This window comes from Schistocerca serialis, chromosome 6, assembly GCF_023864345.2.
Source record: "Schistocerca serialis cubense isolate TAMUIC-IGC-003099 chromosome 6, iqSchSeri2.2, whole genome shotgun sequence".
Classification (NCBI taxonomy): domain Eukaryota; kingdom Metazoa; phylum Arthropoda; class Insecta; order Orthoptera; family Acrididae; genus Schistocerca; species Schistocerca serialis.
In genome coordinates, this window is record NC_064643.1 from 716,932,410 (window position 1) to 716,954,654 (window position 22,245).

Below are 22,245 nucleotides of genomic sequence, written 5' to 3' on the forward strand. Positions count from 1 at the left end.
AAGGAAGCTTTCAGATGAAGTTGTTCAGAAAGTACATGACTTTTTTCAAGATGACGAATTCAGCAGACTTTGTCCAGGGAAGAAAGACTGTGTGCCTGTGAGAATTTCAGGAACAAAGGTGTACAAGCAAAAGCGGTTGTTGCTTTGCAATTTGAAGGAAATGTACGTGTCTTATCAGAAGCAAAATGGACCAGAAATTGGCTTCTCAAAGTTTTGCGAGCTTAGACCAAAATGGTGTGTTACAGTTGGCTCTGCTGGAATGCACTCAGTTTGTGTCTGTACAATACACCAAAATGTCAAGCTTATGCTCACTGGTGCATCAATCAATGAAGACTACAAGGAAATTCTTAGCAAAGCTGTTTGCAGCTTGGAAAACAAGGATTGTATGCTTCATCGTTGTGAAAACTGCCCTGGTCCAGAAGGTGTAGAAGCAGTTATTGCAACATATTTTGAAGATAATGACCCTGAAGAACTGATTGAGTACAAACAATGGATTCATACCGACAGGGATACTTTAGAAACAAAGCAGCTTTCAACAGAAGAGTATGTTGAAGATATTGCAGCAAAAATTTGGAACCTGTCTTGTCATCACTACATTGCCAAGCATCAAAGCCAGCACCTGAAAGCTCTCAAAACTGATTTGAAAGAAGGCGAATTCATAATACTAATGGATTTTGCTGAAAACTATTCATTTATTGTTCAAGATGCAGTGCAAGGCTTTCACTGGGAAAACAGTCAAGCAACAGTTCATCCATTTGTAGTCTACTACTGTGAAAACGAAGAGGTGCAATGTGTGAATCTTTGTGTTATTAGTGACTGCCTTCGACACGATACGATTACTGTCCATGTTTACATTGGAAAAGTAATCAATTACCTGAAGATGCAATTTTCCAAAATAAGCCACATCCACTACTTCAGTGATGGTTCAGCTGCACAATATAAGAATTTCAAGAATTTTCTCAACTTATGCTATCACAAAGAAGATTTTGAAATAACAGCAGAATGGAATTTCTTTGGAACAAGCCATGGAAAGTCGCCTTGTGATGGCATTGGAGGCACAACAAAACGGTTGGCAGCAAGAGCAAGTTTGCAACGTCCATATGAAAACCAGATTCTAACACCCAAAGATCTTTTCAACTTCTGCAATGATAATATCAATGGAATCAAATTCTTTTTCATCAGCAAAGAGGAAGTTGAAGAAGAAAAAGCTTCTCAAGAAGAAAGATTCCTGCAAGGGCACACTCTAGCTGGCACAAGAGAAAACCACCATTTTTTGCCCATTGATATGACGACAATTAAGGTCAGTAGAGTTTCTAATGATGCGACATCTTTTTTGGCCAAAATTAGTGCTGCTGAAGTAGTAGTTCAAGTCATGGATCTTCAGCCTGGGCAGTATGTTGCTTGCATTTATGAAAAGAAATGGTGGATTGGAAACATCGTTGAAATCTCAGTCGAACAGAAAGATGCTTTCATAAGCTTTATGCATCCTCATGGTCCTGCAAGTTCATTTTATTGGCCCTTAAGACGTGATACTTGCTGGATTCCAGAACAACTTATCATTGGTGTTATTCCAGCTCCATCAGTGACATCATCTGGTCGGCAATACAGTTTTCCTGAAAGCATTCTCTTGCAAATCAACGATGCTTCCAGAATGATGAAGTAACTGAGGAAGACAGGCTTGGGAACCTGCATAAAGAAACCCACCATCAGGCTTGGGATCCTGTGGTAAAGACACCCTGTAATCAGGCTTGGGAACCTGCAGTAAAGATACCCACCCGTGGCTGTTACTGCATGGCTATCGGGCGTGGCCCCTATGGCGATGGGGATGCTGGTTTTATTGTGATAACCAGTAATGGCTCAGCCATCATGGACCAACGCAGGGCACTGCGCACACAAAATATAAGATACTTTGACCTGAGTAAATAAGCACTTAATGGAAGCGTTGCAAAAGAAAAATATATCCATCTCGTAGAGCAAGAGTTTCTCTTTCAGATGATACTATTCACAATTAAATCCAGGCTGACTATTTTGTAGTACTGGGCTTTGAACTTTGGTAAATAAAGCCATTTGCGCTGACCCTGCCAAATTTGAAGAGATTTTGCAAGGCGACTATAAAGCCTGGGTAGTTGGAAATCCAGCTGTATTATGTCCAGCACAAAGATAAGACTTGGTAAAAAGTTCAAGTCCATATCTTTATCTGCAAGGAAATTATTGCAGTCTGAATATTGGTCAAAATTTGTCGCATTAAGTCACGACAGAATTAGGGGTACACTTTGAGTCGACTTGTTTGACCGGATTTTGCATCAGTAATCTTATAATTAATTTCGTTTGAATCAGCACAAAAAACTGTACAGGGTCTCATCTTACTAACCATTCTTATGAATTGGTTTCAATTTTATGAGACCCCAAAAATGGCATTTTGTCTGATGTCGCGCGCATGCGAACTTACTACCCTTCAGACAAGGGGGTGTAGATCAGCAAGTATTGCAGCTAGAGGCTTGAAATCTTGAGAAACTTAATTTAGCACTTGACTAGTGCTACAGATAAAATTTGAAGAAAATTGGAGACATGATGGTGGGAAGGTTTAGACCACTTGGCATGGAATGACCCAACTGTAAACAGCATGAAATAGTAAAATTATAAAATGGGCTGAAGGTAATTGAGAGTAAAGAAAGGAAGGGGGGGGGGGGGGGGGGGGGAGACTAGTGTAGGGATTTTATTGGCTTAACACGAGAGGGTCTTATACTGAAATTGCAAAAAATCAATTACCTAAAAAAAACTTTAATTGAAAGGTTAAAAGTGTAGATCAGTGGTTGTGTAAAACTGTAAAAAGGATAAAATAGTAGACTGCAAAGTAAAAATAAAGTAACAAAACTGAATTAGTGTCTTAAAATAAAAATGTAGAATGAATGAAAATATAAAAATCGTAAGCTATTTCTCAGATAGTATTAAAGAAACCTTGTTAAAGTATTAAAAGGATAGAAAAATGGACGTATAAATGACAAAAGGCATAAATATTATAAAGTTGCAGAAATGGAATTATGTACGGTACATAGAACTGAATTAAGCATAATTCCTGAAGCCCACATTTATAACTCGTTGGCATGTACATGAGTTTTTGTGTTACTGTTCACCTGTTAACAAACTACCATTGACATTTGTATAACATTTTTTCTACTTATTGTAAAAGTACATATTTAGTTTTACCTTGTTTTAGATCTGAAGATGATCAAAACATGTCACACAATTAAAAATGTGCAGCTGAAACTGAAGAATAAGTAAGAATGGTTTTAAATATCAATGACACTGTTGATTCTCTCAGGACAAACATGTCGGCTATATTGAAACATGTTTATTGTACTAATTGATACATAACAGTACTTCAGTTTAGACAAAGAAAATTATTTTGCTTATAGTTGATAATAATGTAATAATGTTTGTTTTTGTGTAAAATGGACATTGTAAACCTAGCTGTTAAACATTATTTTATTTAGTTTCCCTCTTATTGGGTAGTACTTTCCTACAGACAGAAAACAATAGTAAATATTTAGAAACAAGTCTTTAGGTGAACAGCTCCGATGTAGAAATAAACCTGTGGACTTGGAAACAGTAGGAAGCTCAGAAGTATGTGAAGTGCTATGCACTCAAAATGTAGCTAACAAATGTATCCCTGGCTTGATATCAGTTAGGTATGTAACAGTTTGTAAGAGCCTGTCACTGAAGTCACAAGGCATTTAAACACCATATCCAACCCAGATGAAAGTTGTTGTGCTCAAGAAACAAAAACCAAGGAAATGATACAGTTGTCTACACTATATCTGATAAACCTCACACTGAAAGCATTTACGCATATTACATGCACACGCAAAATATTAAATATCTGGGAAGCTTATAATCTATAATCTGACACTGTTGAGCACACACGAGGATGGGGGAATCTGATTGGTTTGGAGAGGGGAACGAACAATAAATTCAAAATTAGAATGCCAGAGCCACACGTTGATAAACTTACTGTTCTTTTGTAGCCAGGAAGTTCAGCTTCTAGTACACTGTAACTACAGCTCTGTCATGACAAAGCAGAGCTTTGGTTTGTATGTCAGAGTTGCATTCTGAAGAAGTGTGAATTGCAATGCCTGTCTGACCATTCTGATTTAGGTTTTTGTCTTTTCTTTAAATTGATTAAGTTTAAAACTGTATGGCGCCTTTGAAAATGACACTGTCGATTTACTTCCCCTTCCTTGTGCTATCTAGTTTAATGGGACATTAAATGCATACCTCCCTTTTTTATTTTCTTTGTAGACAGTGCTATAAAAATACCTTTAGCAATGTAAGAAGTAGCAATATAATAAAAAGGATAGTTGCTACCCGCCATAAAGCGAAGATGCTGAGTCATGTCTTTCTGCGACTTAGCATCTCTGGTTTATGGTGACTAGCAACTATCCTTTTCTTTATATTGTTACATTCCATCCTGGATTTTCCATTGAATATATTGCAAAAGTATTATCCGTGGCACAACTGTTTGGTCATCCATAAAAAGTGTGCAGAGAACATAAGGAAACAACAAGAAAATTCGTGTGTGGCAGTCAAAATTGTACTTGATTGCTTTAATCCTCTGTTTAGGTCAGAATAATTTCATCCAGTGAGTAGGCTGCATTACTTAGTCTTCAAAACAAAATAGTGAGCCTCTCCTTGGAGTCAGTGTCAAATTTCTTTTTATGTTGATATAGGTGGAAAGCCACTGTACTCGATCCCGTGCATAGGGTGGTTGTTTGAACAATTTCTTCTTAAAATCCCTCAGTTTTCATATTTACGTTTTGTCTTGCAAAATAAATATTGAACAAACTTGTCCATGAGCTGCCTTGTCCCCCCTCACCCCCCAATTAATTATATCCTATTCCCAACACAGATTTCTCATTAATCACTGACAAGCAGTAAATCACGTGGGATAAGTGTCCTTAAAGGCTCATCTCTCTACAGCCAGTTGTGTTGTAATAAGATTTTTTATCATTATCCAGACCTCATCTTTCCTCTTGAGCCACGCTTTTCATCTCGGACTAGCACTTTTATCCAGTGTCATCCATTTTTTATTATTGGATGTATCGCAACCTCTTGTTTTCCCCTGAAGTTTTTATTCTCCACAGCTCGCTATAGTATGATTGATGCCTTAACATGTCTTATTTGCATTATTCACCAGTTATTGTTTAACTTTTTATAAGGTGATGAATAATTTCTTTTGCTGCCAGCAGTTATGGTCTATCTGGTAGGTCAAATGGCTTTCACAGATTACAGTGGGTGGCCATCAGCTTCCACTCAGTGCTTCTAATATTTGACTGTTGTCTCATTTCTTATGTGAAGTGACAGGTTCATGTCTCAGCCAAAGTAGCAGATTGCTGCATAGAATTGATTGGATGGTTTTTAGAACCGTCCAAACTTCGCTCAAAGATTAAATTTTGCATGTGCATTGGTCAGCAGTCAATAAATACAAATTGCCTATCTTCAAAAAGGCACAGATGTAAAATGTATCGTGTACTAATATAATCAAAATAATATTCAATCTATGCAGTGGTGCATACATATGGAGTGTGCGTGCCACCGCCCCCCCTCCCCCCCTGCCCCCTTGCGGGGACGCCGCACTGCCCACGCCAGTCAGCCTGCACACTATTCGTTTGTTTCTTTAGTCAGTTGACTCAATTGAATTCAGTTATTGAGTAGTTGTACTTTCCTGTGTAGCACGAGCATCCGCGTCATCGTATTTTATACGTTTCTGTCTGGCACGCAGATAGCTAACACACACCTCCGAGAAAAGTCATGGGCATTCTAGTGATCTCAATATATTATTCTGCCTGGCATTTGTTCGAGAAAAGTCGCGAGTATTTTACTGTTTCCTTGTACAGAGAACTTTCGATATGTAGTGCTATAAATATGGATTATTTGCCAAATAGGAAGGTAGTTTACATTTAGAAGCAGAAATATTAAGACTGAAGAATGAAAAAGTAAAAAATCCTAACTGTAGCAAGTGCAAGTGTGAAGATTAATTAAGAGTGAGAGTGATCAGTTTATTGTGAAGTATTAACAACAGTATTTCATAGCAATTTCTCAGTAAAATATTGTTATGAGACTCGAAACAATATTTTTACTAATAACGTAACAGTAGTTTCCCATACCTAAGTTGTAATATGAGTCAGGTATGAGAAACTATTGATGCGTATATCTCTGGTAATAGTGACTTTTGAGAAGATTCTTAAAAACGCGTTGTTACTATATAGGTCCTCTAACGAATGCACTAGTAAGGAACGGAATCAACAATAAAAGTTCCACACACATAAATTGCCAGATGACATCATCATTGGAAACTCGCCCTTATATCATAAGGTACATATTGGCTTGTCACATTCACAGTAGGTGTTTGTTCACACTCCATAAAAGTTTGGAAGAGAACATTCTGGCAGTGAATGTTCTCGGCACAGCTGAGCCACATATATAAGGAAAGCAGAGTCGCTGCCAGGTAATCAGTTTGAAAGCAACAATCACTGCAATAACTTGGAAGTGTAAAAAAGTGAACAGCTGTGATTATTGGCAATTACCATGGACTTCATAAGTGTTGTGCTTAGTGATATTAGAAATATGTGGAGTGTGACCATTTGTGTTTCAGTGCTAAGTGTACTAGCTTTGCATTTTTCAGTGCGAATAAAGTGTTTATTTGAGAATAATTGGCATCTAATTTACCTACGTCATAACAATATAATAAAGTGGATCGTTATGTAAGAAGAAGAAGAAGAAAAAGAAAAGTAGAAACATCTGAAGATTCCGGTCACCATTCAGCCACAAAAACACCACCAGATGTACAGGCAGAGCCCAGCACTTCGTTGAAACTTCCATAATGAAGTTCATTGACTGATTCCTTTAATCCCATGGATATTGGCAATTATTTTGATATATTAGCGTCAAGGAATATTAGTGACGATATAAAGCACAAGTTTCTCACAGCTCCAAGGAAATCTGAAAAAGGTGATATCTTTCCTACTTCAGAGTACAACAAGAGGGGATGGTTTGAATGCAGACAAATGCATGATAATCACTTTAAACAGTATCCATGGCTGGTGTTCTCACAAGTTAAAAAGGGATTTCTTTGCTTTAACTGTTTGTGAATAATAAAATGGTTGGTGGAAAGAAATCCATTATCGCCAAGAAACGTGTGACTGAACCCCTAACAAAGTTTGCTAAACTTATTGGTAAAGATGGTGACCTTGAGGCCCACTCTCAGCTCAAGTACCACATTGAAGCATCAACAGATGCAAAATTATTTTTGGTTACATGAGACAACTGCAAACTTGAGGTCATAAATCAATTGCCAAGACAGAGAATGGAAAGCATTAGGGGAAACAGAGACAGTCTTGTACCCACAATAAAAACAATCATATTTCATGGAAAGCAAAATATTCCTCTGCGGGGCATAGAGACACTGGGAGTCTATTAGAAAGTGAAAATGATCGTGAAAGCATAGTGAGTAACAAGGGAAATTTGAGAGCTCTTCTAAGATTTAGAATTGACGCTGGAGACTTGCAACTAAAACATCACCTTGAGACCACTAAAGCGAACATGTGTAACAACGTGTAACAAACTTATTTCGTGCTGTGAAACAGTGATGTTATCGAGAATACTGGAGGAAATCAATGATTCTCGTTATTACAGTATAATCTTCCTTGAGGCTACCGACATAACATACATCGCCCAACTGAGTTTAGCTGCAAGATATGTTGATGGTGATGGCAAATTACATGAAAGATTTTTGGGTTTTGTTGACTTCCGTAAAGACAGTGATTGTAGTGGAAACATTGATGATAAACCTCAAGAGAGTCAAGATGAAGAGCGTAGCGTTACTGGTGAAGTATTAGGGAATGTAGGGCTGCAGAAAAAAGAGAGCCATGTTCACCTTTCACCTTGCTATTTAGTCTGTGGCAGAATGGCCGGGGACTCCTTTCTACTTATGAAGCCTCAGTTTTTTGTTGAACATATTGAGGATAAGTTTGGGGAAGTGACAGTGCTGTCCCAGATGAGAAGTGGTGCAGTCTTGATTCAGACAGCATCCCCAGCCCAATCCCGGGCATTACTCGCTTGTGACTGGCTGGGTGATATTCCTATTTCCGTCACTCCCCAAAAAGCCTCAACATGGTCCAGGGGATTATTTTCCATTGCGACCTCTCTTGCAGTCTGACAACGAGCTCCATGCCAATCCAGAACGGCGGGGTGTTCATTTCATCCGGCACATTTACAGGGGACCCAAAGACAACAGGGTTGTTACCGGTGCCTTCTTGGTCTTTGAGGGTGATTCATTGCCTGAAAAGGTCAAGGTGATGGTTTACTGCTCTGATATTAAACTGTGTGTCCCTCCCCCTATGCAGTGCTTTAAGTGCTGGAAATTCAGACACGTCTTCCCACTTAACTTCCAGCGCCACATATCAAGACTGCGGATGTCCATGCATCCAGATACTCCCTGTGCTCCTCCTCCCACTTGTATCAACTGCTCGTCAGACTGCACAGTACTCCAAAAGGAGCGGAAAATCATGGAGTAAAAGACCCTGGACCAATTGACTTACCAAGAGGCTAAACGTAAATTTGAACGATTACACCCCGTTCAATTGGTGTCCGCATATGCTGCAGCTACATTACCATCGCCATCACAAGTACGAGTTGTACCACAACCTGTGCCACGAACAGTGGGCCCTCCAGGCCTCCAGAATACGTCTGCCTGCTTGGTGGTAGGGGGAAAATCTCCTTCCATTGCTCCCAAAGCAACAGCCTCCTCTGGCTCCTCTCGTACGGAAGGGGTCCCTTGGGACCCTCTCTCTCAAGGTCTCCACTAATGCCACAGCGAACACTCACCAGTGGCTAAAGGAGCCAAAAACTGCTGGACAAAGAGCTTCATGGTCTTCCCCAGCACCTGAAGCTACTTCGGAGAAGTCCTTCCAGCAAGCCCCTAAAGAGAAGTGAGAGGGGAAGCAAACAAAGAAGTCTGCTAAGAAAAAGGACCCTCCAGTGGCCCCAACACCCCCCCCCCCCCCCCCACTCCCTACCAGTTCTGCACCTGCAGACGAGGTGGAGATCTCGGCGTCCCCTGAGGACCTGGATCTCACTGATGCCTCGTCAACAATACGAATGGATACAAATATTCAGTTGCTGGCAGCAGGAGACCCTGAGACGTAACCTGCCTCCTTATATGCTTCATGCATTCCCAGCCTCATGATAGTCATTCTCCAGTGAAATTGCTGCAGTTTTTTCCACCACCTGACTGAGCTAAGGCAACGTTTAAGCATTACACCTGCTTTATGCATTGCCGTCTGCGTCTATAGGGGATATTACAAGAACTGTAGAGACTATAATAAAGTGTCAGGTGGCATTTGTGTCTATGTCCTGAACTCGATATGCATTGAACCTGTGCCCCTTCAAATCCCTCTTGACGCTGTGGCTGTCAAGATAAGGACAACACAGGAAATAACTGTCTGCAGTGTATATCTTCCTCCAGATGGTGCAGTACCCCTGAATGGTGCACTGATTGATCAACTCCCTAAACATTTCCTACTTTTGGGAGATTTTAACGCCCATAACCCCTTGTGGGGTGGTACCGTGCTTACTGGCCAAGGTAGAGATGTCAAAACATCCCTGTATCAAATCGACCTCTGCCTCTTGAACACTGGGGCCGCCACACATTTCAGTGTGGCTCATTGCACTTACTCAACCATTGATTTATCCCTCTGCAGCCCAGGACTTCTCCCATCTGTCCACTGGAGAGTCCACGATGACTTGTGTGGTAGTGACCACTTCCCATCTTCCTGTCACTCCCCCTGCACCATTCTTCCGGATGTTTACCAAGATGGGCTTTAAACAATGCAGACTGGGAAGCTTTCACCTCTGCTGTCACTGTTGAATCTCCTGGTAGTTGAGGAGGTCACTAGAACGATCGTTTCTGCTGCGGAAAACATGATGCCTTGTTCTTTAGGGTGCCCCCGGTGAAAGTCAATACCTTGGTGGTTGCCAGAAATTGCTGAGGCCATTAAAGAATATCGGCGAGCTCTCCAGTGACACAGGCGGCACCCTTCACTACAGCACCTAATAGCTTTTAAACGGCTCCGTGCCTGCGTTCACCAGCTTATAAAAAGACGGAAACAGGAGTGTTGGAGAGGTTCATCTCGACCATTGGGTGCCATACATCACCTTCCCAAGTCTGGACACCCCCCTGCGGGCCCGGGATTAGAATAGGCCAGAGGTATTCTGGCCTCTTGTAAGAGGCGACTAAAAGGAGTCACACCTTTCGGCCTTTGTGATGGTCCCCTGTAGCATTTGACCTCCGTTTTTCAAAATTTTCCCAAAGAGCGAGCCAATTGGGGAAGGGCGCCTTACATGGTGCATCGTGTCCATCGTGCATTGAGATCTTTAGCCCACTTTCTCGTCGTCGCATTACAGTCCCGCTCATCCTCCATCTCTTGAGTGAGGGATGGCAGATTTTGTTTTGGGTTTTATTCATGCAGAGGGTTTTTATTGCTTGATCTAAATGTTTGTCCTTTTTTTGTGTGTTGAGTCTGGCCTTTGGCCTACGATTTTAGACTGGGGTTTTTAGTGCATTTCTTGGTGGTGGATATCAGTCCCCACTTCCGAGCAAGAGAAGCATAAGTTTTCTTCAGCTCCTCTTGCTAGAAAGGGGTCCCTTGGGTCACTCCCTTCCCAAGTTTCTGCTAATGGGAAAGATGACACCCACCAGTGGCTGAAGAGCCCAAAAGCAACTGGTCGGAGGGCTTCACGCTCATCCTCAGTCCTGGAGAGTGAATCAGTGAAGTCCTCCCAGCCAGGGAAACCAAAGGCACAGTGAGAGAAATCCAAAAAGAAGGTTCCCAAGACCAAGGGAATTGCGGTGGCACCCACACCACCGCTCCCTTAAAGCTCTGCGTCAGCGGATGAGGTGGAGATTCTGGCATCCGCTGAGAACCTAGATCTCACCGGACCCTCAGAAAGAATGGATATAGACTGCTCAGGCAAAAAATCGATGGCAGCAGGTGACCCTGAGGCGTAAACTGCCTCATTGAATGTTCCATGCCTTCCCAGTTTCACAATGATGTCATCCTCCAGTGGTATTGCGGCAGTTTTTTCCACCACCTGGCTGAGCTACAGCAGCTGTTAAGCTTTACACCTGCTTTCTGCATTGTCCTCCAGGAAACCTGGTTCTCAGCAATGCAGACCCTGCTCTCTGTGGCTATAAGGTATACTACGGGAACTGTAGTGACTACAATAAAGTGTCAGGTGGAGTTTGCGTTTATGTCCTAAACTCAGTCTGTAGTGAAACTGTGCCCCTTCAAACCCCTCTTGAAGCTGTGGCTGTCAGAATAAGGATAACACAGGAAATAACTGTCTGCAATCTATATCTTCCTTCAGATGGTGCAGCTTCCCTGAATGTATTAACTGCACTGATAGATCAACTCACTAAACCTTTCCTACTTTTGAGAGATTTTAATGCCCATAACCCCTTGTGAGGTGGCACCGTGCTTGCTGGCTGAGGCAGAGATATCGAAACTTTACTGTCTCAGTTCGACCTCTGCCTCTTAAATACTGGGGCCGCCACACATTTCAGTGTGGCTTGTGGTAGCTTGTCGGCCATTGATTTATCAATTTGCAGTGAAGGACTTCTCACATCTATCCACTGGAGAGCAGATGACGACCTGTATGGCAGTGACCACTTCCCCGTCTTCCTGTCACTGCCCCGGTGTCAGGCCCATGGGCGCCTGCCCAGGTGGGCTTTAAACAAGGCGGACTGGGAAACTTTCACCTCTGCTGTCACAGTTGAATCTCCCCCACACAGTAACATTGATGTGATGGTTGAGCAGGTGACTACAACAATAGTTTCTGCTCTTTAGGGTGCCCCCGGCGAAAGGCAGTCAGGTGGTTGCCGGAAGTCGTTGAAGCAATTAAGGAGTGTCGGCGAGCTCTACAGTGGCATAAGCGACACCCTCTCCTGGAGCACCTCATAGCCTTTAAATGGCTCCATGCCCGTGTTCGCCAACTTATCAAACAATGGAAGCAGGAGTGTTGTGAGAGATATGTCTCGACCATTGGGTGCCATATGTCACCTTCCCAAGTCTGGGCAAAGATCAAAAGTGTTTTCGGGTAAATTGCAGTTTGTGTCCAATCCCTTCTTTCTGAACTGGAGTCCTTGCCTTTACCACCTATACTTGGGGTCCATTCACGTACAACTCCAAGGTGTACACCTAGGCTGCAGCTTCACCTGGACCTTTCACATGGCCCTAAGGACTCATTTAACCCCACAGCTCTCCGCTGCTACTGCCTCTCGATTCTTGACAAGTACTGAGGCCACAAAGTCGTTTACACCTACAGCTCAATGAGTGATACGTCGGCTTCACATATACCCATGGAGGACATATTGAACATCACACCTTGCCCGATGGCTGAAGTGTTTTCACTGCCGATCTGGTGGCTATATCTCGTGCTCTTGAGCACATCCGTTCATGCTCTGGGAAGTCGTTTCTTGAGCAGCCTACAAGCTATTGCCCTGTGCTACCCCCCGCCATCCTTTGGTAGAGACCATCCAGGAGTCCATCTATGCCCTGGAATGGTCCAGTCGTTGCGTGGTGTTTGTGTGGACCCAGGCCACGTCGGAATCCCCGGAAATGAACTTGCCGACAGGCCGGTGAAACAGGCTACAGGGAAACTGCTTTTGGAGATCGGCATCCCTGTAACTGACCTGCAGTCCTTATTCCACCACAAGGTTTTTCAGCTTTGGGAGATGGAATGGCATAATCTCAGTACACACAACAAACTGCATGCCATTAAGGAGACTATGAATGTGTGGAAGATCTCCTTGCGGGCCCTTCGCAGGGACTCTGTGGTTCTCTGCCGGCTCCGCATTGGCCATACACAGCTAACACGTGGCTATCTCCTCTGTCACGAGGACCCACCTCGGTGTCACTGTGGCTCACATATGACTGTCGTTGACATCTTGCTGGACTGCCCAGTTTTAGCCGCTCTGCGGTGGACTTTCAACCTTAACCTTTCCGGCGCCCTACCTTCAATGTTGGGTGACAATGCCTCTACAGCAGATGTAGTTTTGTTTTATTCGTGAGGGGAGGTTTTATTTGTACCGTCTAAGGGTGGGCATTTAGCCTTCTCTGAGGTCGCCACCCTCCCTCCATTTTAACTCTGTCGCACTTTCTTTGCATTTGTCTGTCTTGGTGGTTGTCTTTTCCCTACCTTTTCTTTTTGGGATGGACATTTTAATGTGTTGCAGAGTGGCTGGCTCATCCTCTTTTATTATTGTGATCAGCCGGCCCAGACCATCTTCTCTATGGTTTTAATACCTTCTTCTACTTTTCCTTGTGGTGTATGTTTTCTCCAGTTTTTGTTCGTTCCATTCCTTTTAATTTTAGGTGTGGTGTTGGGTGCTTTCGTACTTTGAGCCTTGCATGCATCAGGAAAAAGGGACTGATGACCCTATAGTTTGGTCCCTTTATACCGTGAACCAACCAACCAAACCCCCAGGGTGCTCGCCTCTCTTTGGCAGGTTCATTCTTGGCCATCATGGGGCTGCAGTCTTTGCAACATCTTTTCCCTTCTATGCTGCTGCCAGGCACTTTATTGTGAATAGCAGAGTAATCACATATATGTAGAGGTATCCTCTTGCTGTTCTTTTTCCCTTTCCTTGGGGAACAGATGGGCTGTTTTTGGAAATTTATTCTGCATTTTCGATATCTATATTAGAGTACTGTCCACTGTTTTTTTGTTCCTTTTTTTTTTCTTTCTTCATTCACCTTCTCCCATCCTTCCTCCACTTCAGCATTTGAGGTTCCTCTTTTTCTTTTTCCTCCCTGTCTGCTCCTGAAGCCTGTCCCAAACGTCTTATGCATAACAGGTGACTGGGTAACACGTGATTCCCAGCTGCGGGTCAATGAATAGGGTTCGCACATACACCCTGGTACAGGCCAGGCCCAGGGAGGGGTGATTGCCTGAGCTGCTACCTTCCCAAATAACTGATAGGTCCCCTGTCTGGTTTTTGAGAGGTGTGACCTGAGGTGTGAATAGTCACCTAAGGTGAATGTGCCCCTTTCTGAAGGCCCCCCCCCCCCCCCCTCCCAGTTGGAAGGAGCACGAAATCAGAGACGCTGGCAATCGTGGGGGATTTTCTCATAGTGGGCCACTCATCTTCATAGTCAATGGCTACAGAGTGAGGCTAATGATTCAAAGACCCTCCCAGCTGCACCACAGTTCCTCATGGCTTCATGTACTGAAGACGGTGAGTCCTTCACTTTGGTAAATCCATTTATTATTCGAATAGGTGTTGATGCCATTGCTGGCTCTACGAAATCCTGCTCGCATTTACTCAGTGGAACTTTGCTTTTGGAGACTACGTCTGATTCTCAAGCACAACTGCTGCTTGCAGCTTCGCTTGTCCATAGCAAACTTGTTAGTGTCGAAGATCATCTGATTCTCAAGCACAAAAACTGCTTACAGCTTTGCTCCTCCGTGGCTATCCTGTTCGTGTTGAGGATCATTGAACACTGAATTATTCCCTTGGTGTTATTTACACTAGGCTGCTTGATGGTCTTACCGAGGCAGAAATCCAAACATACCTCTCTGATCAGGGGTGTCATTGCTGTCCATTAGGTGATGAAGAAAGTAGATACCTCCTTAGTGCCTATGCGCACTGTCTTTCTCGCTTTTGATAGAGTGGTTCTTCTGTCAAAGATCAATGCAGGCTGTGAAGTTACCAAAGTACGACTGTGCATTCTGAAACCAATGCGCTGCCACCACTTGTCGTTTCAGCGACAATTGAGACTCCTGTCGACACCCAGACAAATGTGTAACCTGTGGTAGGGATGCTCATGAGGGTGTTCATCCACCTCCTCCTCCCCACTGCTTCAACTGCAGTGGTAACCATGTCGCCTCCTACTGTGATTGTCCTGTGCATCTTGATGAGTGGGCTGTCCAGGAGATCCAGGTGTAAAAAAAAAAAAGTGCCTTACCCTGTCTCTTGCAAGTTGTTAGTTAGTCACAAACCCTGCATTCTACCATACAGTACTGTTCTTCCTACATCTCGCTGCTTGAAGGACATGGCCATGCAGACATGCGACTTCAATTTTAGCACCGCCCTAGCGTTACGGTAGTGTCCCCGTCTCCTCCTCCAGCTGTGCAACATGCCACCAAACTTTTGCCTCACAGGACAAAGTCACCAGCTACACAACTGACAGCCTGGATAGGACAGAAGGAATACTCTCGTGAAGACTTCCTACATCCCTCCAGCCAACCAACATCTGAGTCTTCCTCTGCCAACTAGAAAGGCTCCAAGGAGTTAAACAAAGGCAAACAGTCTTCTCCTTCACTGATGTGAAGATCCTCTTTGACAATGTCGTCTTGTGATACTGTCACCTGGCTGACCTCCGTGTCGCCGGTGGGCGCCACCAACCGTTTTTCAGTGCTGGACTCCACAGGCCGACAGAAGGAGAATATTGACACTTCGGTAGACCTCATGGAGCAGGATAGTCCTGCCTCTGTGCCCTGTAGCAGCAAGTCTTCGAAGGCTGATCTCGGCAGCCGCCGAGGTGACACCCCTTCATTTTTTTCCTCGTTATGACTTTCCTCCATTGGAATGATTGCGGTCGTTGATCCAACAACGAGGATTTGCGGCAGCTCTTAGAATTGAAGCGTACACTTATTTCTCTACCTTCAGGAAATGAAATTGCATCCTCAGGACCACTTTGAGTTCTCGTAACTCTTCCCAGTCCATTTTTACTTTCTCCCCTAGTACAGCATTCCATCTCATGGGAGAGATGCTGCTCATACGGGATGACATTCATAGTCAACCCATCTCCCTGACTACCCGTCATCATTTGATGTCAACAGGGCAGATTTCCTCCAGCTTATTCGGCAGCTACCTCACCCATTTCCGCTGCTCGGTGCCTTTAATGCGCACCATTCCTCTTGGGGTTTTCCCAGAACTCGTCAAAGAGGTGCCCTCTTGGCTGACCTCAACCAATTTAACCTCTTCTGTCTTAACATAGGAGCACTCAGGTTCCTTTCAGACTCCACGCACACCTGTTCCCATTTGAACATATCCTTCTGTACTGCCAAGCTTGCCCATCGTTTAGAGTGGTCCGTTCAGACGCGTACTCAAATGACCATTTCCTGTGTGCTGTCCATTTGCTGACTCCTACCCACCTATGCGCATACCAAAATGGCAGCTTACTAAAGCTGACGGGAGGTTTTACACCTCCCTGGTGACCTTCAATGAACAACATTTCCCCAGTTCCAATGACCAGGTAGAACATCTTCCAAACATTATCCTTGCTGCCGCAGAGCGTTCCATTCCTCAAACTTCGTCTTTACCACACCGTGTCCTGGTCCCTTGGTGGACTGAGGTATGCTGTGATGCAATTCATGTGCGTAGACATCCTCTCCACGTTTTTGACCGTCGTCCTATGATGGCAAACTGCATGCATTATAAACAGTTGCGTGCACAGTGTTGTCGCATTTTTTGGGATGGCAAAACAGCTAGCTGGATTTTATTCACTAGTTCTTTCAATAGTTCCACACCCGCTTCCATCATGTGGGCCAACCTTCGACAGCTCTCTGGGACCAAGATCCATTTCCCAATTTCCAGCCTGACAGTAGCAGACAATGTCATAATGGACCCTATTGCTACCTCCAACACCTTGGGCCACCATTTTGCAGAGATTTCGAGCTCGTCCTGGTATCACCCTGTTTTCCCGCATGGGAAACAAGATGAGGCAGCTCGGGCAATGTCTTATTGGAATCGTGAGTGCTACAATGCCGCCTTTACTACGAGGGAGCTAGATCATGCTCTCAATTCATCTCAATCCTTTGCCCCAGGGCCAGACGATGTTCGCATTCAGATGTTGCAGCACCTTTCTCTTGCGGGCAAGCACTTTCTGCTTCGTATGTACAATTGCTTCTGGACAGAGGTCACAATTCCCAGATGCTCACATAAAGCTACTGTCATACCCATATCTAAGTCGGTAAAGACAAACACCTTCCTTCTATCCACTGCCCCATTTCTCTCACCATCTGTGTTCACAAGGTGATTCATGCCCAGCTGGTATGATGACTAGTCTCGCAATTTACTAACCACTGCACAGTGTGGATTTTGAGTGCGTCATTCTGTAGTTGACCATCCCATCACTTTGTGCACCCATGTCATGAATGGTTTTCTGTGGAAATCCCGGACTGTGGCTGTCTTTATCAATTTAGAGAAAGCGTACGACACCTGCTGGAGGACTGATATCCTCTGAACACTCTACATGTGGGGCTTCAGAGACTGTTGGACACCTGTATCCAGGAAAATGGTGTGCCTCAGGGTTCCATCCTGAGCATCATCCTCTTTGGTATCGCCATTAACCATATGATGGCCTGTCTCCCACCGGGCATCTCAGGCTCCCTTTTCGTTGACTATTTTGTCATCTATTGAAGTTATACAAGGACCTGTCTCATTGGATGGTGTAAAACAGTTTATCTGGATTCTGGTGGCACAATTGGTTTCTTCCACCATCTTTCCTTCTTGGGCCCATTGCTCTTTTTATTGAAACTGTGTAATTCCTGGGGCTCGTGCTCGACAGGAAACTTTCTTGGTCCTCCGTGTCTTACTTGACAGCCCGCTGTACGCGGTCACTCAGTGTCCTGTGTGTCCTCAGTGGTATTGCTTGGGGAGCAGATCAAACCACCCTCCTCCATTTGTACCGGTCTCATGTCCTTTCAAAACTAGACTATCGGTGTTTAGTTTATGGATCTGCACGTCTGTCCCGCTTACGCTGTCTCAGTACTATCCACCATCGTGTCATCCGTTTAGCCAATCACCTTTTACACTAGCCCAGTTGAGTCTGTATGCAGAAGCTGCCGAACTACCGCTTTCCTACCATCATGACTTTCTCCTTAGCAGATATGGATGCAGTTTGTCTGCCACGTGTGGCCACCCATCCTGTGCCTCCTCCTTCAGTGACTCCTTTGATCGCTAGTATGGGTTGCGTCCCTCTTCTCTGTTACCTCCTGGCATTTGCTTTCGGCTCTTGCTCCGTCAGCTTAACTGCATGCACCAGCAACTTTCCGAATGGATGTAAACCCTTCACCACCTTCATGCGGTGGCCCATGTTCACCTTGGCCTTCATTCACTCCCGAAGGTCACTACTCCAGCTGTGCTCTATTGCCTTCAGTTTCCCAACCTTTGCACAGAACTTCGTGATAGTACTTTTGTGTACACTGATGGCTCTCGGACTGACTGTGGTGTCCGGTGTGCCTTCATCATTGGCACCAACATTTTTTGGTATGGCTTTCGGAACACTGCTCAGTATTTACAGCAGAGTTATTCGTCCTGCATCAGGCCACATAGTACATTCGGCGACACAGGCTTTTCAATTGTGTCATCTGCTCTGACTCTGTCAGTGCTCTTCAAAGGCTCTGGTGCTGTACACCATCCATCCCTTAGTGCAGCGGGTCCAGGACAGCTGTCACTTGCTCACCCTTAATGGAGTCACTGTGATGTTTATGTGGGTTCCTGGCCACATTGGTCTGACAGGAAATGAGGCTGCTGACACGGCTACCAAGGCTGCAATCCTCGTATGTCAGCTCACTAGCTATTAAATTCCCTCCAATGCTCTCCATGTTGCTTTCTGTCATCAGGTGGTCACTTTGGCATCACCACTAGTTCTTGCTTAATGGGAACAGGCCCCGCGTTATTAAATCTCTCCCAGCGGCTTGGACGACCTCCTCTCGGCCATCTCGCTGTGAGATCATTTTAGCTAAGTTGTACATTGGGCACTGTCTTTTTAGCCATCACTATTTAAGTGGTGCTCTCCCACCACTCTGCACTCTTCATGGTCAAAATTTGACTATCTGCCATGTCCTGACAGAATGCCCTTTTTTTTACCACTTACATTCTCATTTGTACTTGCCATCCGAGTTATCGGCCGTTTTAGTGAATGACGTGTGTGCTATTAAGTGCGTTTTACGTTTTATCTGTCATAGCAATAGGGCAAAAGCCATTTAATTATTAGTTCATGACCCCTGTTTCTCTATGGCATATTTTATAGACCTTTCGGCTCTTTGTCCTTGTGTTCTGCAGTTATTATGTGGGCACATACGGCCCTAGTTGTTTTTGCGCCCAAAAGCAAAATACACGAACAGATGTATGTGATGAACAGGATTTTAGTACTTTAAGGTGTTACCAATTCTAGAATTTGGTTTTGAGGAAGTTTATTACTTTCTTAATTTCTTTGGCAAGCAAGAAGTAATTGTGATTTACTTGACTGTTATTTGCTATTTGGTTGTTTTCCTCAATAACAAAGTCTATGCATTCCTCAATCCATTTCCCAGTTTCTTTTGCCATGTTTGATGTACCAGTATAAATTTAATTTTATTATCTGAGTTATTTATTCTTAATCAGTTCCCACAAGATAGCGGTATTTTTTGTAATGTGAAATCGGTCCTACGTCCATTCGTTGGAAGCATCATTAATGCCTTCATAGTGCCATATTTTTCTTTCTTGGGAGAGCTGCTGTTAAAGATTGATAGAAATCTATCAAAAAATACATTAAATTTGGAACTTAGGTCTGCAACATTATACACATTCTTCTAGTCAGATGTCTGTGAGACAGCCTTGAAACTTTGTTGTTTGTTCATTAATTATTCTGTTTTCGATTATATCACCTCATTGTGATCAGATGAGTTATTTATATGCATATTCAGTATGATTAATTGTATGTTGTGGTCAGAGAGTGCATTCACCTTGGGTAAACATTTATTTTATTCATAAGTGTTCATTTACAAAAAAATTTCCCTTAATGTACTGCTTTACCATCTACTTTTTGTGGGAAAAATTAATAACAAAACTCAGTTTATAAGTAACATTTTCAAATTGCTTCATTCACATGTATCTTTTGGGAAATTGATATTAAAATGTGTAAAAGCAGTTATTTGCTTTCTTTAGTGGCATAGTAATGATTCAAAGTTTTCTTAAAATCAGAATGAGATTTTCACTCTGCAGCGGAGTGTGTGCTGATATGAAACTTCCTGGCAGATTAAAACTGTGTGCCGGACTGAGACTCGAACTCGGGACCTTTGCCTTTCGCGGGCAAGTGCTCTACCAACTGAGCTACCCGAGCACAACCCATGCCCCATCCTCCCAGCTCTACTTCTCCCAGTACCTCGTCTCCTACCTTCCAAACTTTACAGAAGCTCTCCTAGTTCTGCAAGGTTCGCAGGAGAGCTTCTTTAAATTTTGGAAGGTAGGAGACGAGGTACTGGCAGAAGTAGAGCTGTGAGGACGGGGTGTGTGTCGTGCTTGGGTAGCTCAGTTGGTAGAGCACTTGCCCGTGAAAGTCAAAGGTCCCGAGTTAGAGTCTCGGTCCGGCACACAGTTTTAATCTGCCAGAAAGTTTTCTAATAATATTTGAAAATTTCCCTGTGGGGTTCAATGCATTGTAGTAATTAAAAACAGAGCACTCTCTGCTGCAAAATGAAATAGTCATTGTGGATTCTGGAAATAATTAACGTTGTTGCTTTCTTTGCAGGCTAATGGTATCAAGATTGGACCCCAGCACTCTCCAAGTTCACCAAGCCTTCCAGCAGGCGGTCAAGGGGGCATGCAGGGCGGTGGGTGTTGTTAGGAGTTAGCCTGCCTCGCTGTCTGCTCCTCTTGCTCAGGGCTGTAAGTGCCCTCCTGGCCACAGTCAAAGCAGCAGTACATTGAGCCTAATGGCCGATGCCAGGCGCGTGCCTCTCCACTCTTTTTTTTTTTTTCCCCCCCCCCCTCCCCTCCACACTCAATCTAGCATCAGTCATGATGGTTTCCTTGAAACATGCTACTTATGGTTCTCATTGACTGTCTGATCACTGTAACAAAACTGTAATCTCAAGAGTTTGAGGCAGAAGGCTATATATACATATATATATTCATATATACATATATAAAAACCAGCACTTGTGTAAATTTGTGAGTAATCTCTCTTTATATTACCCACATGAATGATGTGATCCTGGATGTAGACAGGAATCTGAATCCGTAACATTAATTTGAAACACTGTGTATATTAGCATTGTAATTATTTATGTTGTAGATTTTTATTCCACAAATTGACATCAGAAATATCTACTTTTTGTCTAACTGAACAAATAAAGTGTGGTAGAGAATTGCTGTATTGTCTTATTGTATTTGAACTGTGGAAATAATATTTTTTGTTAGTTAATTTCTTGAAATAATTGGGAACATAATTCCTAGTCAAGGAGAAACTGCTAGTCCTTAAAATTGTGTAATTTTCAAATGGTTTTGTAAGTCTGATATCTTTGCTGGTGTGATGCATAGCTTGGTGACAGCTCTGTTTGACACCCATGTTTTGTATACTTTTTAAACATTTCCCAGAGCAAAACTTATGGAATAACTTACTTTGAAGTTGATACATGTAGTTTCAAACATTTGTGGGTTGTAACTGATGTGTGTGTACTACCTAAGATGATCTCATTGTTTTTCTTTTTACTACCAGTGAAAGTGTACCTCTTGCTTATACAATTGCATACTTGCTGTATGTTTATTAACAAGCTTGTGCACAATTATAATTTTCAATGCTGTTTATAGATCATGTATTTATTAGTGCAGTGAAATTAATCTGAATACAGAACAATAACAGAGTTGCACACCAGCAAGAATTTGTCTTTTTAATTAGGCAGTAATTTTTTAAAACTTTCTTTCAGTCTTCAATTTCTACTGTTCTGGATACTGTTGAAGTGAATAAAGAAATATTCACTTACTTTTTTAATGAGGAGAACAGTTTCCTCAGAATTGATTGTTGTTTTTGAACAATACAGTTAGTCCATTCAGAATATTTTATGTGCATGTTTTTACAAACTTTTAATAATTGTAATTAATGTTTTCTCATAAATGCAGCCTTTTCTATATCAAAACATGTAAACATTCGTGTTTCATGTTTATCAATATGTATGGACTTTTTATTGTTGCACCAAATAAAACCCCCACATGGTGTGCACGAGGAATGCTTGCAGTTACTGCTGGACAGAAATCATTTCTGTAATGTTTCATAATTTGTGCTGGGCTAGTCACATGTTAAAACTATTGCTTTCCACTAAAACTAACTCATTTGATTGCCAGACTAGGGTAGCATGAGGAAATTTTGTTTAGTCTGAAAAGATAATTTATCATGTGGTAGATATCATTTTTATCAGGGA

General features: G+C 43.0%; 1 protein-coding gene across 1 annotated transcript in view; it reads left to right on the forward strand.

Moving 5' to 3' along the window:
- LOC126484122 (ras-related protein Rab-2) overlaps nucleotides 1–21,636 on the forward strand; it is a 53,520-nt gene extending 31,884 nt beyond the window's left edge. The window contains exon 6 of the mRNA XM_050107504.1: nucleotides 20,577–21,636. Coding sequence (XP_049963461.1) covers nucleotides 20,577–20,672 — 96 coding nt within the window. The 3' untranslated portion in view covers nucleotides 20,673–21,636. The remainder of the gene's footprint in view (nucleotides 1–20,576) is intronic.
- The last annotated feature ends 609 nt before the right edge of the window (nucleotides 21,637–22,245 follow it).